Raw genomic sequence first — 21,540 nt, 5'->3', positions numbered from 1 at the left:
TCTCAACAGAAAATGGCACTTTTTGAGCCGAATTCTCGACATTTGCAGGAAATTTTGATTTTCTTTTTTAATTCCAAGAAAAGTGCGGCTGAGGCTCATCGAATGCTTTCGGATACATACGGTGAGGCTTTCCTAAATGAAAGAACATATTGCGAATGGTTTCAAGGTTTTAAGAATGGTGATTATGAAGTCGAAGACCGGCATGGTGGTGGAAGGGAGAACATTTTCGAAGATGCTGAATTGGAAGCATTACTCGACCAAGATGCGTTTCAAACCCAAGAGGAATTGACCGAATCGTTGCAAGTGACATAGCAAGCCGTATCAAAACGCCTCAAAGCCATGGGGATGATTCAGAAACAAGGAAACTGGGTTCCTTACGACTTGAAACCAAGAGATGTCGAACGGCGCTTCATTGCATGTGGATAGATGCTTCAAAGGCACAACCGAAAGGGATTTTTACATCGCAATGTCACTGGCGGCGAAAAATGGGTCCACTTCGATAATCCTAAGCGAAAAAAGTCATGGGGAAAGCTTGTACATGCCTTCACGTCGACGGCAAAATGGAACATTCACGGCGCCAAGGTCATTATGAGCTGCTAAAGCCAAGTAAAACCATCACAGGAGATTGATACCGAACGCAATTGATGAGTTTGAGCCGAGCACTAAAAAAAAACAGCCACAGTACGAGGAAAGACACGATAAAGTCATTCTTCAGCATGACAATGCTCGGAAATATTTGGAGACGCTGAAATGGGAATCTTACCCCACCCGCCGTATTCGCCAGACGTTGTTCCATCTGACTACCACTTGTTCCGATCGATGGCACACGGTCTAGCTACCGAGCATTTCAGTTCTTATGAAGAAGTCAAAAATTTGATTGATACTTGGATCGACTCGAAAGATGAGGAGTTCTTTCGTCACGGAATACGCATGCTGCTATGAAGATGGTCAAAAGTAGTAGCTATCGACGGCCAATATTTTAAATAACATTTTTGTAACCGTTTTTATACAGTAAAGCCTTAATTTACAAAAAACGACGATATATTCATAAATTTAACAATTTTTAATATAACACAAATACATATGACTACAACAGTACAAATCCTTACAAATAAACAGTCGTTTTAATGAATTATTTACACAAATGATTTGATTTACTACTTATTACAATAAGTATTATCCACCCGTCAGGCCCGCCATGTAGATTTTCAGCACATCTGGATTTGCATGTACAAATTTTCTCCTCTTTGGTATAGGTTGTATGTGTGGGAGTCGTGTGCCATTTACAGCATTTGGACTTGGCGCATATTCGTCGTCATCATCATCAGCGTCTGCATCGTCCTCATCACCTGTGGTATGCCCCACACCACGCCTTCGTCGTGCCGCTCCCTGTTGTTTACGTTTTATTTTAGCTGCTGCAGCAGCACTTGTGGACGGGCCCTCGTCTATTGTTGATTGGGATGTACTGTGTTGCTCTTCAACGTCTGCTGATGTAGTTGTTGTGGTTGAACTTTTCTTTACCGCATGCAAGGCACGCCGTTGCCGACTAATATTGGTATCATCTTGGTCTGTAAATGATGAGGACAACTCCAAGGATCTTTGGTGTTTTACGTGTTTCAATTCTTGAGCTCGTCTAATTTTCTCCAAATAAATACGTTTAAGTTCTTCAGCACATCGTTTACACACCAGCTCTTCTCCGCGAAAATCAATGCGCCGCTTACGCACGAAATCAATGAGTTTTGGGTCCTTAATTTTAGTGTTCGCTGGTTCTAGCAGATGATTATCATTTGCTAATCCACATCTTAAGCCCCGTATTCGTACCATTTGTTTTTAACACGAAACATCTCAAATACACAAAAAAAAATACACAATTGGCAATTTCAAAATATGCATTTGATGTTATTTAATAGAGATGTGTCGATTGTTATCGATAACACATAAACAAATGTCGTTAGTGATGTCAATTGATTTGATGTTTTTTAATTTGATGCATTTTGTAAACTTCAAAACTCGCCACGAAATCCGTTAATTGCATACATTTTATTGATATTTAAATTGCTTTTTTCCTTTATAATTATTTATATACATAGATTTGATATGGTCTTATTGAGACATTTTAGATTATGAGACTTACGTTCGTTATTGATTTCGATATCAAGCAACCCTTTTCCAGTTGCAAACATCCTCTAACCTTCTCGGGCATTTTATTCCGTTCAAGGCTACTGCTGAATGAGTGCAGATATTGCTCCGCCCCTAGAAGGATGGAATGGACCGGTACTCTGCACCAGACGAGGTTCGTCGTGCCGTTCCCACGACAGTCGGTTCTACGTAACCGGAACAACCCCGGATTTTTATCAGGCCAAGGACTGTCATATCATTCCTTAAAATTATTTGGGAATGTTTTATGCCGCTACTACAACAACAACAACTATGGCTACCTCGGCTGTCATCTCGAACAGGTTCAATGCGGATAACTTGGGTGCCTTCCTAATTCAGGAACCGTGTGCTTTTAGAGGGGAGGACACAGACAGAGACAGAAAGTTAATTTTGGATCTCTTCAAGTGAGAGACCCAGGGCCTGTGCAGTAGTAAGGAAGGATAATGACAGCTTCTGTCTTTCAAAATTCCTAACTAGAGACCTCGTAGCAGTGCAGATTAGCTGTGAGCGGTTGAAATAGTAATTTCCCGGGTGAACCGTGCCGCCAGAAGGTGCTCATTAAGGTTTATTACTGCTCATCAACAGTTGAACTGATTTAATTAGACTATATGCTCGGAAGCAATCTCCAACTTGATGAAATTTTTCTTCCTGAGTAGATTACAAAATTATAAGAAAATGTCAAATAAAAAATAAAAAATCTTATTAGGCAACTTAGTTGAAATTTACAGAAAACAATTCTATACGGCTAACGGCAAGCTGCCCACTTAAACATAGGCTGTAATCAAAGGCAGTCGAGTCTTGCTTTCATTTTTCTTTTTAATTTGTGTTCTTTTTGTTTTTTCTTGTTGTTGTTTTATGTTTTTTTTCTTTTTCAATAAGATAATATCATGTTCATTTGCATTTTTTTATGTCCATGTTCATGTTGGTTGTTCTTATTTTGTTGTAGATATTTGTTATCCTTTGCTTTGTTAATAATTGTTTTTTTTATTTTGTATTTATCAATATTTCACATCTGTTGGTTTGTATCTGCACTGAGCGTTGCCATTTGACTAGCAAGCTGAGGTGAACACCCACATCCATCCAATCGACCCATTCGAGTCTCACATTCAGCAGCAACTCGCTAGCTGTCAACACGAGCATACGCTTTGCTTGCTGTTCAAATATTTTGCAAATAGTTTTTTTTTTGTATTCATATTAATTGTAATTGTTGTTGCGGTTGTTTTTGTTGCAGTGTCTGTTGAGGATGTATCAATAACTTAAATAATAATCTCAATCTCAAACGTTACGTCGCATCAGGTGGCTAACGACGCCCACAGATGCAGGATGTTGTCAGGCATCACCGGCACCGCCGCCCACAGGCACACCAACCACTCCGGCGCCGCCCGGTGCACCCGGCCCACCTTTGGGCGTGTACACGGACGCATTTGGGTCGAGGCTGGAACCGCTATTGATGCTAGCGCCCGGCGATGACGCCGATACAAATACCGGCGTGCCCACCGATACGGGCACTTGCTGTTGCTGCTGCTGTTGTTGTTGCTGCTGAAGCTGTTGTTGTTGATGCTGCTGATGTTGTTGTTGCTGGTGCTGCTGATGTTGTTGGAGCTGCTGATGCTGATGCTGATGCTGATGATGTTGTTGCTGTTGTTGATGCATTTGTTGTTGCTGATGTTGCTGCTGCTGCTGCTGCTGCTGATGCAGTTGTTGTTGATGCTGCTGATGATGCTGCTGCTGTTGCTGATGGTGTGTATGTTGCAATTGATGTTGGTGCTGATGCTGATGTTGTGCCGTTACATAGTCGGGCGGCGATTGCTGCACACCATAATCGGCAACGGAATTCGGTGGACCAACACGTGCCGATAGTGGATGCCCAGCCACTACTGCCGCCGCCGCCGCAGCCGCTGCAGCTTGTTGGGCCGCTGCTGCCGCGCTTAGGCTGCTCAACATGGGCGAAGCTGGGCCGGGACCGGTTTGCAACGGTGGCGTATCGTTCATACGCAACATCGAACTGCCGCTGGCTGAGCCGCAGGCGGGCAAGAGCTGATCTGTCGGCATGACGCAAAGTAATTGCGCGATTTTCGCCTTCAAGTCGAGCACTTCATCCTCCTTGGCACGACGACGAGCTGTGAAATGTGAAAAAAACAGTGTGTGTCAGTCGTGTGTTCAGTTATTTTTCGGTGTGTGTGTTGCAACAACTCACTGTCCGATATCTCCAGTTGGCGCTTGGCGTCACCCAGAGCTGAGAATAAGTCCAGCTTAACTCTCGTCTCGGCTGAAAGATTCTTTTCGAGTGTACAGTTTTTGTCCTGCATCGCGGCCAACGCGTTCATCAGCATCTCGGCGTCCGGTTGCGCCGAATTACGATTACGTATCTCAGCCTCGAACATGCGTAACTGTAACATATATACATTTAGAACTGTACAGTACACGTTGCTGCCACTACTCACCTCTTGCTCCCACTTGCGTCCATGCTGCTCGGCCAACTGTTTCGCCTCCTCAGTCGCTTTCAGTTCACGCCGCAGCTGCTTGATCTCCTCATCCATTTGCTGCTTGCGCTGCTTACACTGCGCACTGCATTCCGGCCGTGCGGCCTTCTCTTCGGCAATTTTACGGGCTTTCTTCTCATTATTCAATTGTGCGTCCAACGATTGCTTCTGCCGGCGTTCCTCGGCCAAACGCCGTTCGATCGTCTGCAGTTGCAGCATATCAGCATGCCGACCATTCGTTAGCTCCTGTATGCGTTTCTCCAGCTCGTCGCACTCCTTCTGTTTGGCCTGCAAACAGGATTTCGTAGTCAAATTCGACTCGAGCTTCTGACGCAGTTCATTTTCGATTTGCTTCATGTGACTTAACTCGGCGCGGAACTTTTTAACGTCCGCCTCCAGTTTGAGACATGTTTCACAGACTTTTGAGACCATTTTCGTGGCTATTTGCGAGATGGTGGACGAGACCGAAGCAGATGCAACGGACGACGCTGACGATGACGAGGCCGAACTGGCCGATGAGGTGGATGAGGACACCGATGAGGCGTCCGAATTGTTACTGTTATGGGTTTGAGTGTTGGCAGCGGCATCTTTGCTATTGCCAGCGCTATTGTTGTTGTTGTTGGTGGTGCTGTTCTGTTGATGGTGATTGTGCGAGTGTGTATTGGGGTTGTTCGCCGCATTGTTGCTGGTATTATGCGAAGAAGTGTTGTGATGATTGTCCTTGGAAGCATTATCTTTGCGCGCACGATTGCGACGACCTGGAAAGCAAGCAAATTATATTTATTTATAACGAAAAATAACTTTGAAGTTAATTTCACACAACTCACCTTTAGTACGTTCGACCGGCTCCACAGCTACAACATCATCGGCTTCAAATTGCAGCACATTGCCATTCGCTGCCGCCGGCGACGTCGCACCGGAAGCGCTTTGTGTATTGGATTTTTTCGACGACGTGCGTTGGTCATCTGTGTGGACGTGAAAAGAGAGAGAGAGAAAAAAATGCATTAGTTTTATCTATTCCAGCTGTCAGGTACGCAGCTCACCACTTTTCTCTTTCGTTTGTTGTTGCGGTGTTGTACTGTTACTATTCGCTGACACCTCACAATCGCTGCGATCTTTCATCGAGATGTTACTGCTGCTGTTATGACTGGTGTCGACAGCTTGGAAACTGCTGTTGTTGTTTTGTTTATTATGTTTGGCATCCACATCAGCGCCACCGCCACTGCCACCGCCGCCGCCTTTATTCCTATTCTCCTTATCCGCGCTGCGACGGTGGCCTTTACCACCAATGTGACCATTGGAAGTTGCTGCAATGGAGGGAAGGAGAGGTGAAGCGATGTTGAAGCGAGTATAAAATCTGATTTAGAGTAATTCATATAAGCATTATGCCGTTATGCTGGGTGAAAGTGATTATTGGATTTAAAAATAATTATGGTGAGTAAACTATAATTCTTTTTTACCATAAAAATAAAATGAGCAAATAAATAACATAATTAAGAATGTATTGAGAAAATAAGCAACAATTTACAAAAAAAAAAAAACAAATAAAAATTACAACAAAAATATACTTAAAATTAAAAAAAATTACAAATGTAAAATAAATTAAATAAAATTAAAACAAAATTAATAAAAAAATAAAATAAAAACTAAAAAAACATAAACTAAATAATAAATAAATAACAAAGAAAAAGCAGCAATGATTTCTAACAAAAAAAAAATGAAATTAAAACAAAAAAAAAATAACGAATGTAAAATAAAACAAAATACAAATTAAAAATATAAACTAAATAAATTTAAATAATACAAAATATTGCTACCAAAATATACAAAAATAAAAAAAAGTTAAAATAAATAAATATTAATAATAAAAAATATCAGTACAATCAATAAGCAATCAAAATAATAAATAAAAATTTCAAATAAAATAAATAAATTAGCAAAAATTATATAATAAATAAATAAAAATTAAATATCAGCAATAATTTATAAACAATAAAAAAATAACTAAATAAATTATTTTTGTTTGTTTAAGAAATTGAAATAATAAATACAAAAAATATATATATCTAATTAAATAAAATGATTACAAATTAAAAAAAAATAAAGCAAAAACCTTTCTGATTGGATTTTTATCATTTCCGATAAATATACAAATAATTAAAAAAAATAGCCGGGCTTACGGTGTGCAATTGTTTGACCTCTCTGATTGGATTTTATCCTTTCCGATAAATATACAAATAATTAAAAAATAGCCAGGCTTACGGTGTGCAATTGTTTGATCTCTCCGCAACTATCAACTTAAATAAAAGTGAAAAAGCAAAAACAAAAAGTTTGCCAAATTACAAGCATAAGCCGTTTAAAACAGAGCTATAACCTCAAAAATTATTATAAAATAAAGCTAATTTAAAAATATTTACATTAATGATAAATGTATGTATGTATGTGTATATGTACAAAGGTGTAAAAGTAAGATATGTTTTTCATTACCACCACTACCACCACCACCACCAAAGCCAGCATTAGAGCCCGAGCTATTGCTGTTAGTAGATAGAGACGCTGCTGATGCTGATGTGGTTGTTGTTGTTGTAGCAATGGTAGCACCACTGCCACTGCTGATTTGTAAGTAATTCTTATCATCAGCCTGCGTTGCAGCTATGGCACTACCGCCCGACGCCGATGTGCCTGCTACATTTGTCAATAAACTGCTTATATTATAATTGCCACCACTACCGCCGCCACCACCAACTACAACACTGCTATGATGCGCATTACTGTGGTTGTTGTGATGATCGTGCTGCGACGCTGCAGACGGCGACGACGGCGATGCGCCGGACGACGTCGTTTGATTGTGATTACTATGCTGGTGATTTTGCTGCGCCGACGGCGATTGCTGTTGCTGATGATAATGATTTTGTTGTTGTTGATGATGCTGATGATTTTGTGCTTGTAAACTACTCATACTGCTGCTGTTGTGGCTGCTACTACTACTACACGTCGCTGCTGCGGCCGCCGCCGCTGCTGCTGATGCGGCCGCTGTCGCCGCAGCTGCCGCCGATGCTAGTAGGCCATTCGCAGTGGCGAGCGCACTGCATGCAGCCGATGTCGTTACACTGGTTATGGCGGAACTATTCGATGCATTAAATGCGCTAATTGCCGCCGTCACCGCTGACGCATGGGAAGTTGTTGTTGCTGGTGTTTGTGCACTATTATTTGACGGCGCTGCAAATATACTGCTCGCACTGCTGGGGCCAGCGGTTACCGCCGGCACAGCGGTAGCACCAGCTACAGCCGGCAGCTGTTGCATCGCTGGATCGTCTGTTGTCTCCTCTGGTGGCAGGGCTTGTTGCAATAGTTGCATATAAAATTCATTCTCTTTCGCCACTTCGCGTTGTCGACGCTGTCGTATGCGATAGCCAATGTAACTTTTAAAGCCGAAACCCATTGTCACCACTGGATAGCCAATGCTGGAAGAGAAATTAGGATTAATATTAAAATTTTGTTGCCAGAAAAATATGTGCAAGACATACCAATGCGCTGCGAAGGGTCGACACAAATCCAAATGTGGCATATGTCGTGCGTCCTTCCATCTGATGCCCGCTTCCAAGTAGACGAACAGCATCCAAAGTATTATTGTAGGCAAGCATATGCCTTTGTCTGTTGCGAGCAGAGATTCGAGTTTAATATAATTGGAAATAATTTAAAACTTCAGAATTTTACAACAACACACATTTTGTTGTAATTACCTGTATGCCATACATATTGCACCCAGACGTAAGTGCTTGCTGCGAATAGCAACCAGTGCACTGGTATAAAAAATAAACACACTAAATCGGATGTTATTGCAATGCATACAAATAACACAGAAAATGCCTGAAAGCAGAAAATTGGAAAATATTAAAATTTATATTTATAGGTTAGATGAAGTAAGAAATTTTCTTTCAAGCGTTTCTTAACAGTTTGAGGACTGGATTAAGAATGTTTATGAATCTTAGCAAATCCACTTACATATACGACTATAATAGAGTTTTGTTTTCTTAGACATCGAATACCAAATCAAGTCCCCAAAAGCATTCCCATTAATATCTTAATTTGTTATTATTATTATTTTTATACTCTCGCAACAAAAGTTGCTAAAGAGAGTATTATAGTTTTGTTCACCTAACGGTTGTTTGTAAGTCATAAAACTAAACGAGTTAGATATAGGGTTATATATATCAAAATGATCAGGGTGACGAGACGAGTCAAAATCCGAATGTCTGCCTGTCCGCCCGTCCGTCCGTCTGTCCGTGCAACGGATAACTTGAGTAAAAATTTAGATATATTAACGAAACTTGGAACACGTACTCCTTGGCACCCTGAGGAGGTTGTTTTCGAAAATGGGCAAGATCGGACCATTGCCACGCCCACAAAATGGCGAAAACCAAAAACTTATAAAGTGTCATAACTAAGCCATAAATAGTTATGAAAATAAAATTTGGAGCATAGGATCGTATTAGGGAGGGGCACATTTGGATGTAATTTTTTTGGAAAAGTGGGCGTGACCCCGCCCTCAAATAGGTTTTTTGTATATAACTCGCAAACCAATAAAGCTATATAAACCAAACTTTCTGCAGTCGTGTCTTTCAGCCGTTTCCTTATACAGTCCAAAAATGAAAGAAATCGGATAATAACCACGCCCACCTCCCATACAAAAGTTAGGTTGAAAATGACTTAAAGTGGGTTAACTCACTAACGAGAAACGTCAGAAACACTAAATTTTACATAAGAAATAGCAGAAGGAAGCTGCACTCAGATTTTTTTACAAAATGAAAAATGGGCGTGGCATCTCCCACTTATGGGTCAAAAACCATATCTCAGGAACTACTCGACCGATTTCAATGAAATTCGGTATATAATACTTTCTTGACACCCTGATGACACATGTGAAAAATGGATGAAATCAGTTCATAACCACGACAACTTCCCATATAACTCAATTGTGAATTCCATCTGATTCCTTCACTTTATAATGTATACATAAGGAACCAATGAAAATAGCGGAATAAAACTTTACACAAATAGTACATATCATCTCTGGCTTCATTTGTGAAAAAATTGTCCCCAGATATGGGACATATTGAACTCAGAGCCTAAGGGTAAATTTTAACCGAAAATATTGGTAAATCTCTTAGATAATTTAATGTAATTCAGAGGAAATTGTTTTCTTCTAATAGTGTGTCTCTGTTCCAAAAATTATTAAAATCGGAATTATTAACATCTCCTAGCTCCCATGTACCTAATTATAGGTTTTTCAAAAATACGGTGGGCTTTAATCTTCATATATGTATTGGTTAATATGTGAGATACTATATCTTTGCGAAATTAAGTGCGTGTATAGTTTTGGATATAGTGTACCTAGCTGGTGAAAATGAATGAAATCGGTTCAGGAATTACCTCAGTCCTCATACACTATATAGGACGATTTTCGTTATTCTATTAAACTTTGTGCCGAATTTATAGGTAAATTTGGGTGTTATCTTATTAAAATTTGTTCAATAAATTGCGAGAGTATAAAATGTTCGGTTGCACCCGAACTTAGCCTTTCCTTACTTGTTTTTAATAATTTAACCTCTAAGTTGCACTTACCAATCCTTTAAATTTAAATGAGTCATGCACCGATCGTAAAAGTAGCCAAAAAGGCCATAAAAATTCAAAACGAAACATAAACATAAAATCGGCGGTTATCACAATGGCCCAAAGTATAAGGAATTTCATGTACAGAACAGTTGTGCTGGAAGTAGATAGAGAATGAGATTAGTAAAAGTATGCAATAAAAAGTTTTAATAAAATATATTTTTTTGTTTTAATTTCCTAATTCATACGGAATTTAATGCAAAAAGAGAAAAAATATAAATAAAAATTTTATTTAAAAAAAAAAATTAAAAAAATAAAAATTAAATATAAAAACAATATTAAAAAAAATAAAACAATTTAAAGTAAAAAAATATGTTTAAAGAAAATGTTGTTGTTGTTGTAGTATACAACATTCGTGAATAATTTGCTGTTTTTGTCGGATTAAAAATCCTACTGCATTACGTTTAAAAATGCTTAGTATTATGTATATAAAATGGTATTGTTGTTGTTGTTATTGTTGTTGTTGTTATTGTTGTTTTTAGCTAATGTATTGCTGGATCACAAGAAATTTGTTAAGCGATAAGAGAAATTTGCAAAATTACGTAAGTATTTTTTGGTTTTTCAGTTTTTTTTTTAATGAGGTTATAAAGAATTGGTTATTAAAATTATTAGAAAATATTTCTGTTTCATTTTTCATTTAATTATTATTTTCCCATATAAAAAATATTAAATGAAATTTTAAACTTTTGTTTAATTTTAAAGAAATTTTATTAACCTCAAAAATTATTTAAAAAATAAATTTAAAAATAAAATGAAAAAATAGTGGAAAAAACAACAAAAAATATTATTTATTATTTACTTAAAAACAAATGGAAAAAAAATCTACAAAAAATATATAGAAAGTGAAATAAAGTAAAATCAGGTAAATCAAAATACAAAAACAAACAACAAAATAATAATCATTGAAAAAACTGCTCTCCATCGTATTTAATTAACAATTAAGGTGTCGCATAATCACAGCCTATCGCAAACCGCAATCCAATTTGCTAACGCGTCAAAAAAAAAAACAATAATAACAACACACGCTGGTCAAACCAATAAGAATAGTCGCACTGGTATGTGTGTGTGTTTGTGCGTATTGTTTGACATCAAAAGAGGGGCAAATATGTACTATCAAATACCGCTTTTAAATATGACCAACTGGCAATAAAACAAACAAACCTAAATGGATTTGTTTGCCATACTACAGCACCTACCGGCTACAGCTGGTACACACAGCCGTATATACAAACACACACTTATACATATATGGCTATCAGTTGGTTTGGAGGCGCGATCATTGGATTGCGCTGCGCTAAATCAATCAAATTCAATTAAGCGCTCCTCGCCAAGACGGCAGATAACATAGAAACACACAACAACAACAACAAAATATGCACGAAGAACAACACATTCGATTTGTTTGTTTGCAAGTCAACGCAAGTACACACAAATGAGCGATTCATATAACCACACAAAAACAAAACAAAAAAAAATAGCTTAAACAAAGAAATTAACTATAAAAAAACGAAAATAAAAACAAAACAAAAACGAGTGTTTGTTGTCAATAAGTCAGTCAAGCCACCAACACTTTGCTAGCGTTGTTTAGCTAAGTGTTTGCCTTGCTGTGCACATATTTGTTTATGTCGCCAGCTCAGCAGCAGCATGCAGCTGAAGATACTTATGTATTTCAAACACTTTTCGGATGCTCAAAATGATGTACATACATACAGTCGAAGTGTATGAGTCAAAATGAGGCTGCGTATGATCTACAGCTACATGAATCACGCGATCACTTTTTGTTGCTGTTGTAGTTTTGGTGTTGGCTTAGCACTTAGTTTAAGGCAGTAGCTTTGTTGTGATATTTCGGTAAGATGTTTTTGTTGTTACAGCTTTTAATTGTTTCCTTTCTTAGTTGCGAAATAAATTGTTGTTGTTTCGTGAATGTTACATCGTATTTAAAGTGATCAAGTCGAACTCAATAATACGATGGACTCAGTAAAAGTATGTTTACGATTAGATGAGTCTTTATTTTATCATCTAAAAGTTTTCATAGTTTCTATTAGGCGACCCACTAGCTTATAATCCACAATTAGACCTAGCCTTCAAAACAATAGAGTATAAATGTTGAACAATTGTTTGTGAGTTATAGCATTTTGAGTGAATAAAGTTACTGAAAACTCATATAAAAATAAATTTCAGGTTTTTATGAAACATTTTTCACAGTTTATGAATTTTTGAAAATAATAATAGCAATACAATAACATAAATCTAGACTGACGAAACCTTCAAAAAATGCACAAAATGATTTTAGATAACTTTAAAATCATCGAGTTAGCCGATCGCTCAAGGATTTGTTGTTGTTGGTTTTACTATTCACAATATGTTTAAATGATATCATCAGCAAGAACTAATGGTTTACCCACAGTGAGTTGAGTTGGGTTGTTTGGATTTTGTCTTTAGTGCGATAGGATCGAGTCTGGATAAATCGGACTTCAGCCCGATACATTTAAAAGCCCTTCTGAAACAATTTCAGTTGTTTTGATTCACAAAAAATCACAAAAAGAGTTAACAAAAATGTTAAATTAAACGTTATCAAATTGTAATGTGCTTAGGATCTGTTGGCGTCATTGTATTTTAGGACGGAAATCTTGATGTCATTGAAGAATGCTGAAAATTTCTTAAGACTATAACTGAGCCACATTATTATCCTAGGAGCAACACTGTTTCCGAAACAATAACAACAACTGCACACAAACAACAACATAAATACCTAAAATTACAAATATTCGGAAAAGATTATTTCGTATAAAACAAAAAATATTGCAAATTATGCGCACTCACCTGCCGTACATGCCCTCTGTAATTTTATTACGTTTTATTGGTCGTCGTAGTTTGCCGCAGTCGGCATTGCGTCGCTTCATCTTGTGTCTTAGCCGTAAGAATTCGAAATTTATAAACTTCCACTGCTAGTATATTATTTCAATGCAATTTCTTTACCGAAACAAAAATTTCTATATTCTATTTTAGTGTTAAAATGCTGCATGCGCGAATTATGGTTGCAACAGCATCACCGCACACACACACACGTTGCACACGTACGCACAACGATAACAACAAAGGCAAATTTTGAACGCCAGTGTTGAAGCCAGAGGCTGTGTTGCGCTGGATATATTTCTGGTCGACTGTGACTGTCACTCTTTTGCTTGCTTGCTTGTTGCTGTTGCTGCTGCACTGGCGCTACTAATGCGTGTAATGACGCGCCAAAAACTGTCTCACTGTCTATTTCTTTGCAACCACACTGACTGCTTGCTGGTTGTGCTTTGGCTTTGCACTGCTTTAATTTTAGTAGTTTTTTTTTTAATTTAGCAAAATTTCACACAAAAATAAACAAAAACACAAAATCAAATTGCTCGTTTTGCGTTTTTGGTGAATTCTATACGTTGTCGTGCTTATGCTTGTGGTTGTTGTTGTTATCGTGGTCGTCGTCGTCTTCTATTTATAAATCGGTTTACAAATAGTTGCTACACTACGCCTATTGACCGCCGATAAAACGTCATCTTCTCAGCAACGACGACGCCTGCTACAGCTACAGCTACAAATACTGCCGCTGCGGTTGACTGACTGACGCTGCTGCTCGAATGCGTTGCACGAAATTCCAATGCAACTGACAAGTGTCAGAGTTGTGCTCTTCACCTTCTGTGACCAAAAAACAAGCAGCAGCTACTTATGGACGTACGGTGTCGCGTAGTGGTTGGCAATCGGCAGTTTGCAGTCTGTGGTCGGCGGCTGCTTTTATTCTCTGTACACACGCACTCCGCGTATCCTTGCTCTATCTCTAGCTTGTCTATCACGATTTCGGTGCGCGTTTTTACTTTCTATCGTTTCAGTTGTTGTTTTTCTTCTCACACACTTTTCTGTTTATATTTGAAACTCTCCTGCTCTTTGTTGCGTTATTCGCTTAAAATTCGTCGTCTCCTCGTTAAAAATTCAATTTGGTTGTTAGTTTTCACTGCAAAAATGTAAAAAAAAAGACAATACATTTAGTTCTATTTTGGTTTAGGATAAAATGTTTGGAAGTTGTCGTTCACTTTAACACACGATTGAATGTCAAGCGACAAGAAATTTGCTAAACACAGAAAAATGATAGGAATTTTTCAGAAATAGTGTGGATAAAAATAAAAATTTTTTGTAAAAATAACAATTTCGAAAATGTAAAGAATGATTTGGGTTGCCATCAACAACAACTTTTAATACAATACATATGTATGTATTTATATAAACTGATTTCGTAAATAATTTAATGATTCAATTGCTGTTTCGCCAATTAGGACCATGCTAATAGTGACGTTTGTCGACCGAAACACACAAAAAAAAGAGAAAGATTTTCAGGGAATGCAATGATGGATTAACGATAAATGTTGCTTGTTATTTTTGTCGCGACACAAATTATTTCCCAAGTAATTTTTAGAAATAATGCTGAGTTCTGGACCAGGATATTAAAACCTTGTCCGTTTATGTAGAACCAACAAGCGTATGAGCGGAGTTTAGGTTTTTAAAGTCTTATTTTTATTGTTGTTGTTGTTTTTGTAATAGAAAACCTTTCCACAAATTATTTTACAGAAATGTCCTTGGCAGGATTATTTAAAGGAATTTTGCCGAGTTCACTGCTGGACATAAATAAGGACCCGTTTCGGCAAAGCGAGTCCTCGAATTCATCTAACGGAATGTCCGGAAAACAGTCCTATGTTGTTCATGTATCAACAGTAAACATACTCCACATAATTTTGATATATGCAGCGGAGTATATAATCCTTCACCGGATAAAAATGTCTTGAGATGTTAGACAGAAAGATCGTGTATTTTTGTTGCTGTAGTTTCAGAAGTTATTACACAAATATTATTACTTTGAGAACAGTTTAACGTAGACCCGACTGTCGTGGGAGCGGTCACAGTTTGGGGTTTACCAAATCACTAGAAAACACTCAAGTCACTCTTTCACGTTAACATGACACATTTATAGATTAATTTTAAATACTTCAACAAACATAATATTTTTATATCCACAATTATCTTTATGTTCTTTCTTTTAAAGTCACATTGTAAATATATTTAATTGCAGCTGAGCAAGTACACTCTTGTTGTTTCCTTGACGTTGTAAAATAAATATGTAGGTATGTATGTAGTTATAAAAAAAAAATAAACAATTTTGTTTTGTTCAATATTTTTGTTTGTTGTTTTAATTTTAAGCATTGAGTTGACTGACATTAGCGCCATACCGAGCCCACATACACGCCCACAGTTTGCTTTCATAAAGATAAGCAATGCAAATATAAATATGTAAATACTTGTGATGGCATTACTTTCAAATAAGCGACTCAATGATGACTTATCGAAAACTTTTCCCCACCAACAACAACAACGATGCATACACTCAGTGGGAGGGAACTTAGAACGGCTGAAAATCTGTTTTGCAACCACCCGCATAGAAGGCAGAAAGATATACACACAAACACAACGCACTAAACACACAACAGTTAACACTAAACACTTAAAGCCAAATGCTAAATACTGAGCAGCCAAAGTTTTCCCGCTGATGGCAAAATTTCAACGCTCATAATTGACTTGGCGGTTGCAAAAAAATGGAAAAACAAGAAAATTATAGAGAAGACCAAGAAAAAAATACTTTCGGATATGCGGAAAAAACAGCAACAAAAACAATACTTGTAGCTTATTAAAAAGTCATTGGCAAATATCCATGAAAGCGGAAAATTATAACAAATCAGTAAAGCAATAACAACAATGCCGAAAATATACATATTTACAACGAAAGATAGAAAATTGTTCACAAAATTCGTCAACTTTCCTAATGTATGCTAAATATGTACATACGTGAAATGCAATAATAGGTAATATATTAGTCAAAAACAAAAATAGAAATAAACAATTAAATTTTTATTTATGTTTTTGTAAATTTTACGTTGTCGTTGTAAATATGTATGTATGTATTATACATACAAAACATGCATAGTACATGTGCTTGTGCGCTTCTCTTTTTGGTTTTAATTATTTTGTTTTTACGAATTGCTTTCATTTTTGACATTGTTTCTTGTTCTGCCACCCGCCGACCGACCGAAAAGCCATTAGCTGGCACTAGCTACTATACCCCCAATCTTGATGTTTTTCATTTACTTTTGTTTTTACTTCTTGTTTTGGCACAAGCAATCCAAAAATGTTTCGAATTGAGTAATTATTATGCAAAGGGAGGCGTGCGCGCTCGAATACAAGCTCTTTACAACAGCAACAACAAAAAGCATACAAAAAGTATAACAGAAGCACAACGCCAGCTGTAAGTACTTTGGCACTGCTTTGTATGCATGCTAATAGTTGCTGTCGGGTGGTAGCAGAGAGTATGCCTTTGCTTGAATGCTTTTGAGGGTGGTCGCATCTGTCTGCTTAAGGCGAAAGTAGAAATCACAGACATTGAATTAAATTTCAATCAGCCACGCTGATAAGCGCGCTTATTAAAACAAAATACGAAGAAGATGAATAAACGAAGGAAGGCGGCAAGGCACACTTAAGAGTCAGCAGCGGAAGATAACAAGTGGCTGTGAGGACATCAATGGAAGCGTCTTCAATCGAATTCGTCTGCAATCGAACGGAAATTGGTAAATTCGGAGTACGGAAATGAAAATGAGAGTGCAATATTGAATGAAGCGGAGCAAGCTGCTTAACATATTGGTTTATTCAATTTATTGACATAGCCAGGTTATGCAGCTTACGACAAGTGGCTCAAATATGAAATGTAAGAAAACATAATTTTAATAACTTGAATTATATTAAAATTAACAGTATAAATACGTTATTTAGCCTTATAAGTTGTGTTGTTGCTGTTGTACCGACATAAGATATTCCGTCTTAAGCAGCAAAGGACGATCTCTCAATCTATATTCTGAAAGGACGATCATGTCGCGGCGTTTGGACGGCGAACGTTTTTTAAACACACCAAAGTGGTTTCAAACGTCAAGATTTTGCAGAAACTCTCCATTAGGTGCCTCAGGCGTCACTTTATGACATGTAGAGTTGACATTCTGTTTATTACGCAGTAGTAACCTTTAAATGAGAATATTATACTAATTCACTGGTTACACTAGTTAGGTAGAATCCTTTAGTAGACAATACGAGACGTCACGTGATGGTATACGCAACTACTATTTGACAAATCTCATGCAACTAGCTTTTTCACAGTGACCTAACATTAGAAAGTACCGACCGACCAATGGTTTAAACATTATCAGACACACACTTAACCGTTTTATTCGATTTTCAAATGCTATTAATATACCAATTAGATTCCTTCATGTGGAAATTCCAGCACAGAAATATTATAAAAGCAAAAATAACGATATCATTACACATTCACTAAGCAACAGTTGAGTCGAGCAATAAATACAGAATAAACACGTTGCAATAGGAAGAGCTATTAATATGAAAAAAAAGAAACGAATAAAGCATAGAATAAATAATTGAACTAGCACACTATGTATCGTAGTATATCGGAAAAGCCACCCTTAACTCCAAATGACTCCTTCCAATACAGCCAGACAGCTGCCATTAGCGCATGCAAACACAACTCACTCTTGTGCCCGCGTTATTTTGAAGAACACCTCAGCAATCAACTGCAATTAACTGATACAAATAAAAGAACAACACAAGCGTATAAGGACAACGTAACAACAATGTGAATGTCGATAGTAAGGATGTTAAGTGACGAAGAAGGAAGCAAAAGCAACCGAATAATGAACGGTATGAGCGCCAAGCGGCAGACGGTAGCGCACACACACAAGTGGATAAGGGAGAAAAATCATTCAGACGATAAGTAGTCAAAGTTGGTGTAGTAAGCGGTGGAGCATGGAAGCTAGTAGACGACTCAACAAACAAACACAGAGCGATGATGATGAAAGCAGTAGCAACATGGAAACAGTGCGTAATATTCCGGCAAGTGAGTGTAGGAACTCATACAGAGTGTGTTTTGTGCGCTAGGTCTCATCTGGAATTTTGTGCTCAATTGAAATGATGGCACTGGCGCTTCATACTGCTGCTGCTGATGTTGATAGTGTTGTTTGTATATTTAGTTATATTACAAAAACATCCCTACTGATGTATTTGCACGAGTTCAGCTCGGCAACTGGCCAAGTAGCTATGTATTAGGATGTTTCTACGCCTGACATTGCGGTCGCCCGTTTACTTGGTTATGCGTGTACAGCGGAAACGGAAATAGTAGTAAGCTGATAAAAAATACGATGCGCACAAAACGTAGACGGGAAAGATGTGGACCAAAATGTGAAAGTGTTGTTAGTGTTTCAACCAGCAACAATATGCAATACTAAAGAATGAAAAACATAGTAGATGAAGTAAAATGGGAAAAATGATTGATACTCAGCATTTTGAAAGCAGACGAGTTTTGAGGGTTGAAATGTGTTCACATAGTTTGGAGTGCTTGGATGGTAGACAGAATGACTTAAGTATGAACGAGTTTTAAAGTGAGACAGCAAAACAGGTGTTGCTTGTATTGAAAATAATTCCTTCTACTATGTAGTATATTTATTTGTTAAAGAGGAAAAGCTTCAATTCTTAAAATGATTTTGATATCTATTAACATATCGAGATCAACTTAAATATTTTGTAATATAAAATTTAACAGATTATAGAACTTGTTTAATGACACACATTTTTACAAGCTAGAATATTTGTTCTTTCTAAACAGAAAAGCCGGATCACCATTAGTTTTTAGTTACTTTGAAAGCAGGTTGGCAACACCTGGACACAACTACACGAAATTGTTTATAGAAAAATTAATAAAAAAAAACTTGTTATCTTCATAAGTACATATATAAATATGTCACTATGAAAATTATACTGGCTCACAAAAACTGTTTTTATGAAAGACAACATTTATGTTAATATACACAATCTAAAAAACAATAAAATGCTTATTGTCTTCTTTTAAGTAAAACGAAAAAATTTGCTTATGGAACACAACACGAAAGTAAGTAAATACTGCCATGAAATAGGCTTAGTGATTTCAAAAATATATTTAATTTTTTGCTTGTTCGGTTTTTTTTGTGTGCGAACACGCATTTCACCGCAAAACTCGTTAAATATGCAAATAATCCACAAACAGGCGATAACTTGTGACCGCATAGGAGTTTGTAATGGCAAAGGGCTGTTGCTGATATGCCGTCATGGACACTAAAACCACAAACATAAGTATATATAAAAACATATGTATGTATGTACAAAATTTTACCACTGTTTAACACAAATTCAGCGCTATGTCACAAAATATATACAACGATTTAATAACTTTTCGTGATTAATGCACCAGAAATTTTAAAAATTTGCTTTTATGATAAAATTTTTCTTTATAAAACCATTATAAACCAGTAATAGTTAGTTTTATGTTCGTAAATATCCGAAAACTTGCTGAATATTTTGTCGAAACGGCTTACCAAACGGCCCGGCTGCAATAACTGCAACTAAAGCAACAACAAAACCAAATGCAATGATGAAGGCAACTGCAAATGGATTTTGCAGCATCCACTCGTATCAGAGTGTGTGTGTGTGTATGTGCTTATTGGCCCCCCTATTTGTAACCACCTCCCCTTTATATCTTTTCAAACACAACAAACGTTTTCTTTCTCTCTCATTCGGTCTAGTAGACTGAGAGCGCGGACGACTACGAAGTAAACGTTAACATAACATAAAAAAGAGCACACGAAGGCAGCGCAGGATGCCATCGTCGTCGCAGCAGTAGCACCAAACATTTTACCGTTGCTCACACGGTAGCAGCGAGACGCTGACGTATACGTAGTTGCTGCGCGCGTTATTCACGGCTGGCTGCTGATCACAGCGGGGGAACTGCACCGACAACTCCGCTCTAATTTTATATATAGAAAAACACCAACTTGTGAAATATTACAAACTGATTAGTGGGCAAAATTCGCTCATACTTTCAATAAACTCTTTCACTTTATTAAATGCACTTCATCACAGATTAGCACCTCCTACCGCTGGTCTTGGTATATACATATATATAAATATATGTAGTTAGGTTGGCCGCAGCGACGACGTTCTTTGCCAACTTGGCTCAAGTGTCACACACACTATACCCCATGCAACTAGATTTTACGTTAAAAGCGAGCAATCACTTATTTTGTACAACAATAATTTTTTGCAAACACTGCACATGAATATATGGCAAACAAAATTTTACATAGATAATCAACTTCTAATAAGCAAACGACGACAACAGCAGCGACGTTGGCGTCGTTGTCGAACTAGCAAGGAAACAACAAGAGTAGTTGCAATGAAAAATTTTCATATGCGTTAAATGCTTGCAAATGCCACTGTTTCGGTTTGTTTAATTCGCAATACACTTTTGCCATTGTCGTAGGAAACTTTTATGTGATAATTACACTGATTTTCTTCACTTTGGTGCTGTTTTTACCGTAGTAAAGTAATTTTTTCGAAATTTTCACTCCTTGCTGCCGTTTTTTCGATTCGTCGCGACTCGTCGTAGGATGATTTATGACGCTGCCAGATGTTAACACATAGCAAATATCCACAATCTAATTGGAAAGGGAATAAAAATATCCCTCTTTAAGACTTATCTATTAAGTAAATGAAATACATATATTGGTATTAATTAAGAGAAAATCAAATTTAAGCTTTTACACAAAATTTGCTGTAGAGAATGCTCACGCTTTAGTGGTTTGTTAAGAATAATTTTAGAAAATATTTGCAAGTGCAAAAATAATAGGGGTAGACTACATTGAATACAGCAGAGTTGTGTTTTAAGCGCAACAGTATTGTAAAAAACTTTAATGTTATGTATGAATAATATTCCATTGAAAGAATTATTTTCTCATAATTAATGTTAACGAATGTGATAAAACAAAAACAAATATTATAAAGTTAGTTATTGATGATACAGTTTTTTGCATAAAATATATATAAAGTTTCTTGAAAATATTACTAAACTTTGTTGATTATTTAAACTTAAAATTTTATATTAACAACTTTTTATTAAATTAAAAAATAAATTTATAATTTATAATTTCTTTAAATGAATTTAGTTATTGTCAAAAAATTTTGCAAGATAATTAATTATGCAATTGTAGGACTTATATACTACAAACTTGCAATTACCAATACCTGAAATAGTAACATTCCAATCAACCCTGAA

The 21,540-nt window shown here is 36.9% G+C and overlaps 2 protein-coding genes and 2 long non-coding RNA genes across 9 annotated transcripts; 2 read left to right on the top strand and 2 right to left on the bottom strand.

Moving 5' to 3' along the window:
- Positions 1 to 1,042: 1,042 nt before the first annotated feature.
- LOC105218449 (uncharacterized) lies at positions 1,043 to 1,965 on the bottom strand. Its single transcript, XM_011194033.3, has one exon. It carries the CDS (start codon positions 1,822 to 1,824, stop codon positions 1,177 to 1,179), a length of 648 nt encoding a protein of 215 aa, XP_011192335.2. The 5' UTR covers positions 1,825 to 1,965; the 3' UTR covers positions 1,043 to 1,176.
- Positions 1,966 to 2,835: 870 nt separating this feature from the next.
- Positions 2,836 to 20,941, bottom strand: LOC105218450 (macoilin). Of its 6 annotated transcripts, none has more exons than XM_011194036.3 (11): positions 20,803 to 20,941; positions 13,137 to 14,304; positions 10,266 to 10,410; positions 8,384 to 8,510; positions 8,168 to 8,294; positions 7,128 to 8,104; positions 5,684 to 5,947; positions 5,468 to 5,605; positions 4,602 to 5,398; positions 4,355 to 4,547; positions 2,836 to 4,277 (listed from the first exon to the last, which is right to left on the bottom strand). In XM_011194036.3, the coding sequence occupies exons 2-11, from the start codon at positions 13,214 to 13,216 to the stop codon at positions 3,487 to 3,489; spliced, it is 3,639 nt and encodes a 1,212-aa protein (XP_011192338.2). In that variant the 5' UTR covers positions 13,217 to 14,304; positions 20,803 to 20,941; the 3' UTR covers positions 2,836 to 3,486. The 6 variants fall into 6 exon arrangements, with proteins under 6 accessions (XP_011192338.2, XP_011192336.2, XP_011192344.2 ...); XM_011194034.3 differs by having other exon boundaries at positions 20,771 to 20,928; XM_011194042.3 differs by having other exon boundaries at positions 5,687 to 5,947; positions 20,771 to 20,928.
- LOC128922510 (uncharacterized) lies at positions 14,304 to 16,215 on the top strand. Its single transcript, XR_008471734.1, has 4 exons — positions 14,304 to 14,558; positions 14,624 to 14,843; positions 14,916 to 15,466; positions 15,543 to 16,215. It is a non-coding gene; the product is annotated as an uncharacterized LOC128922510 (long non-coding RNA).
- On the top strand, positions 16,341 to 19,603 carry LOC128922511 (uncharacterized). Its single transcript, XR_008471735.1, has 3 exons — positions 16,341 to 17,097; positions 17,163 to 19,341; positions 19,477 to 19,603. It is a non-coding gene; the product is annotated as an uncharacterized LOC128922511 (long non-coding RNA).
- Positions 20,942 to 21,540: the final 599 nt, after the last annotated feature.

The sequence above is a fragment of the Zeugodacus cucurbitae genome, chromosome 6 (genome assembly GCF_028554725.1).
Source record: "Zeugodacus cucurbitae isolate PBARC_wt_2022May chromosome 6, idZeuCucr1.2, whole genome shotgun sequence".
Classification (NCBI taxonomy): domain Eukaryota; kingdom Metazoa; phylum Arthropoda; class Insecta; order Diptera; family Tephritidae; genus Zeugodacus; species Zeugodacus cucurbitae.
This window is presented reverse-complemented; position numbering and strand designations above follow the sequence as displayed.

Bases quoted from the DNA above. Each gene is read 5' to 3' on its own strand.
- LOC105218449 (XM_011194033.3), bottom strand. From the start codon at position 1,824: ATGGTACGAATACGGGGCTTAAGATGTGGATTAGCAAATGATAATCAT.
- LOC105218450 (XM_011194036.3), bottom strand. From the start codon at position 13,216: ATGAAGCGACGCAATGCCGACTGCGGCAAACTACGACGACCAATAAAA. The intron at 5,399-5,467 runs GTGAGTTGTGTG...CTTGCTTTCCAG, and splicing joins GCCGGTCGAACGTACTAAAG to GTCGTCGCAATCGTGCGCGC. The intron at 4,278-4,354 runs GTGAGTTGTTGC...CACATTTCACAG, and splicing joins CCAACTGGAGATATCGGACA to CTCGTCGTCGTGCCAAGGAG.